Raw genomic sequence first — 8,009 nt, 5'->3', positions numbered from 1 at the left:
ACGACCCGGACCTCCCTATACCATTTAAAGACAATAATAAAGAGGTTTGGTAAATAAATAATTAATTAATTTTGATGGGTGTAAGTGACAAACAAATAAGGGAATATATGGAATAAAATATATAAATAAATATTCTCATACAAAACACACCGCATCACCAATAGAATCACCAGTAGTTGGTTTTGCTAAGCCCAGTGATTACCAAATCGAAGCTTCATTAAATAGCGTAAAACAATACTCAGCTTCAACTCCTCGTCCAAATTGTGGAAAGTCTTAAAGACGTGCAGGCAGAACTAAAGGCCATTCGAGAACAACAAAAAGGAGGTATAACTACCACTTCTTTGCCTGACTCTTTAATTGAGAAATTACAAAATTTGTCTCTAGGACTTTCTGAGAAATCAAAAGAAGGAAGACACAAATTAAGGGTATTTTAGGATCCTTACAAAATACTAAAGGAGGAGCAAGAAAATTTGAAAAACTAGGATGGCGGCCAAAGCTACTTCTCAAGCTATTCAAGAGCAACCATCGACTCCCCTTTATAAAGATCAAGTATGAGAATACCGGCAAAACCAAAGAAGGTTGCATAATGTCCAGCAAGCCGCTCGAAGAATCAGCGGAAGGCTAACTGGAGGACTCAGTACTCAGCATATGTTGGAGCAACATGTTGACCATAAGTTCAATTGAGACTATCTATGCAGGAAAAAACATCAATTGTTCCTGCTGAAGTATTGTACCATTTAAGACGAGATGATGCTCATCATCGCGTCTATATGCACCGATCAGAAGAAGCAATTCTATGTGTTGACGGAAATCAACAAGACAGAATTTTTGTACAAGAAGGAAGCTATAACCAACTACAACGAAGCCGCATGCAGTACATTCACTTGGAAGTATTACAAGTCAGAATATAAACCCTCTACAGATAGGAGGAAGGAACCATGGCTCTTATTGTCTTTCGAGACAATAGATGGCTTGGTGACCAGGCTATACTCGCAACTATGGAAGTGGACCTTACAAAGGGAAGTCAACTAGTATATATCATCCCTAATTTAATGCTAACCATTGTAGATTTTTACAGAAATATCCAGATGCCCATCCTTACCAGAGGTTATGAGCAATGGAGAAATGGTGAATCTAACCTCCTAATAACAAGGGGGCTCGTAGGAAGGCTCTTCAACACCCCAAACGTAAGGTTTGCCTACGAAATACAAGGGATAGTTGATTATTTGACAAGCCATGGTGTTCAAGCCCTTCCTAGACGAAGGTCTTCTACTTCAACATTACAAGGATTAAACTGGATAATAAATCCTACACAGGTCAACATTCCAATGCAACCAGCGGAAGTAGATAGTCAAAACCTTATTGACGGAAGAATTTCGTTAAGCTTTCGAAATTATGTTGCTGCAAGAACGGCAAGACAACAACCAAATTATAACAATCACGATGAAGAAGTGCAAAGTGATGAAGAGCTAAGGTTATCTCATTCCCTCGCTACATTTCTATTGCATGACGTTGCAGCATCACTAAAGAAGGAACATGAAGATGTCCAACGAGAAATGGAGGATATCATGGAAATTCCTGTTGAAAGCCAAGACTTCCCATTCATTCTAGTATGGAGGCTAACACCTACAACGGTTATTCTGGAAAGAAAAAGCTCTGGAGCTCCAGGCCTGGACCTGGCGACAAACAAAGACCATTATATTCTTGCCCGAGGAAGAGCCTTAATATCAACCGACCTTTGTATCGAAATCCCATTTGGATCTTATGGTCGAATTGCAGCCAAAGCAAGCGTTGCATGGAGATTGGGCCTAGACGTTGGGGCTGGTGTCATTGATAATGATTACAGAGGTGAGATCATGATTATGATATTTAATCACTCTGACCTTAATGTGAAAATTTCACAGGGACAATGCATAGCTCAAATAATCTTTGAAAAGATTATTACACCGGATATATATGAGGTACCAATGCTCTCTGAAACCACACGAAGAGCTGATGGCTTTGGTTCTACCTCTGATACTTTGATACAATTTCGTAACATAATTTCCAAAGTAATCCCTGGATATCAAGAAATTGGGTCCCCATCAACCCCACCTGATATGACACAGTACCCTCTACTAAATCAACACATGATAAAACCTAGCCACCCTCTTCTCACTTGATGTTGCCACTGACAACATTGCATGCTACTGCTTTAAGCTCCAACACTAACCATCTACTCCTTCCTTGCTACAACAAAAAAATAACACCTCCATGCTATGCCATTATTGCGTGGATAAAGTAGAGGACGTGTTGCCTAATGCATCACCACAAGATACGATGAAATTACTTTGTCCTTTCTTGGCTTTAAACTTTTAGTTTAATTCTAAAATTAAAAGGAAAGCTAGTGCAAAAATTAAAATTGGAAAAATACACCACCAGTGTGCTACCTTCCTCTATAATAATCCTAAAATACCCAATAGGTTGTCGAGTAGGACTATTGGGTTGAAATTTGAGATCCTAAGTGGCCAAGCATCCCTTAGTGGAACAAGGTATATTAGATGGCTCTTATCTAGCTCCATGAATATATGACAACCCCTCACCAAAACTAGTCTTGCACACCTCTTGAAAGAGCCACTCAATTAACTCAATCCTAGCCTAACATGCCTCAATAAAAAAAAGACTGTCAAATGCCTTTAAGAGTTTGGAATGAAATGCCCAACTAACAAGCATAGGAATGCAAGAGCTCGACCTATGATGGGGGAAGAAGTACAGAAGGCCAACCCAGAAGAAGTTAAAACAAAAGGTCAACATCCCGCTTGGGGGTTGACAAGCTCAGCTATATTTGTAGGAAACCAAGTAAAAAAAAAACAGAGGAAGTCAAGTGCTATCAAATACGTCACTTTGAGCTTGGGAAATTCAGCAATTCATTCAAAAAATATTACAATGTCAAACACCTAAGAATTATTATAAGGTAAGCAAGATGCGCCTATAGGACCTTGGAAGCTACTAAAGTCTCTTACAAATTTCCAATAAGTTAGAATTCTATAATGGTAGTCAGTTTGCTCCTCTTCTATTCCCTTTAACGTCAAAGAAGACTAGGAATCCAGTAGGTTGGCACACTGGAGATCTCACTCTTCTAACCTTTAATAGAAGAGAAATTAGGAGGCTTTTATTTGGCTAGAGAGATACAATAAACTCCCTTGCCGAAGTGGATATTATTGTTGGTGTAATTAGCCTTCAAGATTTCGATATTTGACAATATATCTATGTCTGGTCAAGTTTAATAAAGAGTTATCCAAACAAGACCTGATGTTTAGAAGTGAGTGAAATCTAGTTAGGTCAAGATTAACCGGATGACTAGTAAGAGAAAATAACTGGAGGTTAGGTAAAGGAAAGTCTTAATTGGATGTTAGGCAAGGAAAAGTCCAAACTTATTGGTAGACCGAAAAACGCTTATAAAAGAAACCCCGAACACGACATCCAGATCACCAATTTTATTGCTACAACTCTCCATATATGCTTGAATTGACTCACGAAGCTCTATGACCGGGGAAGCTCCAGGAGGAGTGCGTGACACTCGAGACTTCCAGATCGTCTCGACAACATTGTTTGTATTACTTTATGTGCTTTACTTTATTCTATCTGTGTTTGTAATACAAACTTTGTAAAACAGATTTTTCCACCTCTGGAAAAGTTCCGAAAAGAAAATAAAAGCTAATGGACGGGCGCCTCCAGTACATAGGTCTTAGACTAGCAACCCTAGGGGTTGTGAACCAAGTAAAAAATCATGTGTCGTTGTTCTTTCATTATTATTATATTCCACTACGTACTAACCTTGATAATAAAGAAAAAACGGACACAACAAAAGCAACAAAGCGAATGATCGATATTCACCTCCCTCTTTATCGATCCCACAAAGCAATTAATAATGAATGAATGAATGAATGAATGAAAGAGTAAAAAAATTAATAATGAAAAAAATAATGGATAAAAGAAAGAAAAATTAAGAAGAAAAAAATTAATAGAGGAAAGAAATTACTTGTAAACAATAAAAAATAAACAAATAACTTAAATTTTAAAAAATAAATAAAAATTGCATTGCTACTAAAACCCCACAAAAGTCGTCATGTGGTCGCATTGCGACAACCTCGCACTGTTAGTTGGAAGGCAAAACAGTAAATTTCACATGTGCCAACCAATGCACGAAATTTAAGACCATGACTCAAAGCAATCTAAGCACCTTACAACATAAGAAAGAAACTCAACATTTAGAGAATTTACCAACCTAGGATATGGTTGAGAATCAATGCAAGTATGGGAGAAAACACAAACAAACAATAATCACAAGAGAGGTAGAAGTTTTTGCCCACTATAGGCGAAGGCCGTCAACATCCAATGGCTTGCCAAGTATGAGAAAAGTAGGGGAAAAGGCACATCACTCAAGCATCACATAGGAAGGTGAACCGCACTGCTTTAATTTGAGTAATAAGGTGCCCCTACATATCCCACCACCATTTTGAGGCACCACCTTAACCTTTAATTAAAAATTCTTCCTTCCCACACACCAACTCCCATTGTTGTTCTCTATACTAGTGTCACGCCAACCCTGAGACAAAAGGCAAAGCAATTAATATCAAGGATTTAGGACGAGGCAACCTCCAAGCACAAGACAACAAATCCCAAGGCTATAACTAGGCCCTTATGAAGGAGAGTTTTTCTAATGGAATGCCGCTATAACTAGGGCCTTATGAAGGAGAATAAGGAGAGTTTTTCTAATGGAATACCGCCATGACCAAGCGAGTATTTCTACAATGTCTCCTTCTAGGTCATTAATTTAGGTCAGACCTCCGTCTCTTCAAGACCCTCCAAGCTCAAAAGTCCTCGAAAAAATCTGCTCCAACCCCATTTTAGAAGCTCTAATAATATGTCAACATCAGGCATTAACATGCTCAAAAGCTTAAGACAGAAAATTTGTCATTAATATGATGTCTGTCAACCTACCATCTCAATGTTCCTCATCTGACTGTTCACTATATCATCCTTTAAATTCAGAAGTGAGTATCTGATTCTTGTGATGATAAACCCACATGCAAAGAATGTGAATGGATAGGAAATAGAAAGCAGGATTGCCATGATTCAATTATACTTTCAGATCAAGTATTGTGTTTACACATATAAAGCCCTTTTGTTAATCTCCATCAGTACCCAGTTCTCCCACATGGTTTTTGTTCAGGGCCAACCAGTATTAGAATATCATGAATGCCAAAGTCAGAAAGTGAATTGACTCAGCAGCAATTGGGCAACATATACCATGTTGTTGACTAGCATGAATTGGTATATTGGAGTTGTCATGCTTGGTTGAGTTTATGGTTGGCATGCTGCTATATGCAAGCCACCCTAACTCATTTAAAGAGGTATAAAGCAATAAACTTACAGGCTAAGAAAATTTTTATGTTGAGAATGTCACACATTTCTTTTGTTGTTACTACAATGTTGTCACCTATTATGCAAATTATGTAGGATCGATGGGTGCACTAGAGGGGGGATGAATAGCACGATTCGTTCGTTCTTTCTATCACAAAGACTAACAGCGGAATTAGATCAATAGACAAGGACTCGCGGATTTTATTTGGTTCTTAACCCCCCATGATTAGTACGTCCAAGATCTATATACGGGAGTCGTCCGTCCACTAGTGGTCTCTTTTCTGGATGTTTGTTCGGAGGCAGAGAAATCCGTCTTACAGTCCAAATAATAATAAAGCTAAATGCAAACAAATAAGACTTAAAAGAATAACCAAACAATCGTGTCGAAGCCGATTTGGAAGTCCTGAGCATCGCACACTCCTCCTAGAACTTCCCCAATTGCACAAGCCTGACTCTGTTCGTGTTCAGCAACACCACAGGATGATGAATGAGGCAAGGTTTAAAATCTCGACCCGTGCCGAGGTTTCGGTCTCAGACCGAAACGATACTGTTTCGGTATCGTAACGTGCTGTGCCGGTAGAGTTTCGGTACTTTTTTATTTATATATATAATAATTATTAGATAAATATATTTATTGTGTATAATTTAAAAATAAATTATATATTGATTTGATATAAGTTCTCAATTATTGACCATTTTAATATTGTTAAACAAAAATAAATAAATTAAGTTTGAGCGATAGTTTTCTAATTAATTATTTTAACTAAATTAAATAGGTAAGAGTTTAACTAAATAAGTAAACAACCATTTTGATATATTTATTTAATTCATAATTCATCCTTAAATAATTTTTATCATAAAATTATCATTAATTAAATTATTTAAATAATAATAATAATTAATTAAATTTTTTTAACAGATTAAATAATTTATTAAAATTATTTAACATATAAATTTAAATTAATTTTTTTAATTTTTAATAAAAATAAATTTATATATTATAATTATATTAATTAATTAATAGTAATTTATTTAATTAATTATTAATCTATATAATATATACATAATTACAGTTTATTATATAATTAATTATTAATTAACAATTATATATATTAAATAATACTTTATATATTTATATATATTAAATAATATATTTTATAAAAATTTAATATATCACTGTTTATATCAGTTTCAATATAACGGTTTTAAACCGTTATATTGAATTTCATTTTAAATTCTTTTTTAAAATACAACTTTTACTCATCGCGATCGATCGCGATTCCGCCCGCGTAGGTGCCCGCTCGCCGCTCGCCGCTCGCCGCCTCGCCCCTCGCCGCCTCGCCGCCTCGCCCCTCGCTGCCTCGCCGCCTCGCCGCTCGCCCGATTTCCGACCGAAGGATTCCGCTCGTCGATCGCGCGAGAAGGAATCGATTTCAATTCCTTCTCGCGTGATCGACAGCTGCTCGCCGCACTGCAACCCGACGAAACCGAACGGCGCTGACGCGAACGTCGCGCGCGTGCCGGTCGAGTGCCGGTGCCGGTGCCGGTCCCCGAGCGGAACGGTAAATTTCGGACGTATCGCCCGATTCGGCTCGGTATTTTAATCCCTGGAATGTGGCGTAGAATTGATATCTTCTGGTGCTCCACGCTGAGGCCCCTTATATAGACCTTTCCGGGCGTCTGGATTCTTATTTGGATGCCTAGATCTGATCCGACCCGATCCGATCTCTTCAGTATTATCGAGGGCAATTCTTCTTGATCCGGACGCTTGGACCATCCAAAGACGCTTGGATCGTACAGGCACTTGGAATAAGATCCGAGCGCCCGGATTCAATCAACTCAGGTTTGACCTGAGTTAACTTCGGACTTGATTTGGCTGCTTCTGTTTGCTCTGCTTATGCTTTTTCCATCTTGCTTCCAGCTCTTGGTCCCTGCAAGATCAACCTTCCAGCTCCTAATCCCTGCAAGATCAACATACAAATAAGCAACTTAAGTCTACCTGTAGTCCGTCTAATCTACTAGGCTTACCTAAGTCTTATACTGTAGGTCTAACCTACTAGCTTACCTGTGCCTAACTTCTAATTAAGACTAGTCACTTCTATAGGCAGACTTCCCACCTGCCAAATATCTTGTTTGGATTTTCCCTTGCCTAACCTCCAGTTAGAACTAGTCGCTTTCATTGGTAGACTTCTCACATGCCAAACATATAGTTACCCTTGACCTGTTTGGACTTTTCCTTGTCCAATCTCTAGTCAAGACTTCTTTGCCCAATCCTCCAGATCAGGACTTCCTCTACCTAGCTTCTAACTAGGTCTTCCTTGCCCAATCTTCTAGATCAGAACTTTCTCCACCTAGCCTCTAGCTAGGATTTTCGCTGCTTAGCCTCCAACTAGGACTTTCCCTGCCTAGCCTCAACTAGGACTTCTCCTTGCCTGGTCTAATCGACTAGGACTTTTTGCTAGTCTTCTGATCAACTTTGACCTGACTAGACTTCACTTACATCCAAACATTAAGTCCTATTTGGATTAACCCTTAGTCAAACAGACTAGACTTAAGTGTATTGTCAAACATCGAAACTCTAGAAACAGACTAGTGCTCCTTGC

General features: G+C 38.2%; 1 protein-coding gene across 1 annotated transcript; it reads left to right on the top strand.

The window, feature by feature from the left end:
• Positions 1 to 692: 692 nt before the first annotated feature.
• Positions 693 to 2,162, top strand: LOC141829091 (uncharacterized). Its single transcript, XM_074716509.1, is given in 2 exon segments — positions 693 to 1,511; positions 1,563 to 2,162. Coding segments are annotated over 2 exon segments (1,419 nt in total).
• The last annotated feature ends 5,847 nt before the right edge of the window (positions 2,163 to 8,009 follow it).

The sequence above is a fragment of the Curcuma longa genome, chromosome 5 (assembly GCF_044706935.1).
Source record: "Curcuma longa cultivar G26 ecotype Majalengka, Jawa Barat chromosome 5, ITB_CL_G26_1.1, whole genome shotgun sequence".
In the NCBI taxonomy this organism is placed as follows: Eukaryota; Viridiplantae; Streptophyta; class Magnoliopsida; order Zingiberales; family Zingiberaceae; genus Curcuma; species Curcuma longa.
The sequence above is the reverse complement of the archived record's forward strand: the minus strand, read 5'-3'. Positions and strand labels throughout refer to the sequence as shown.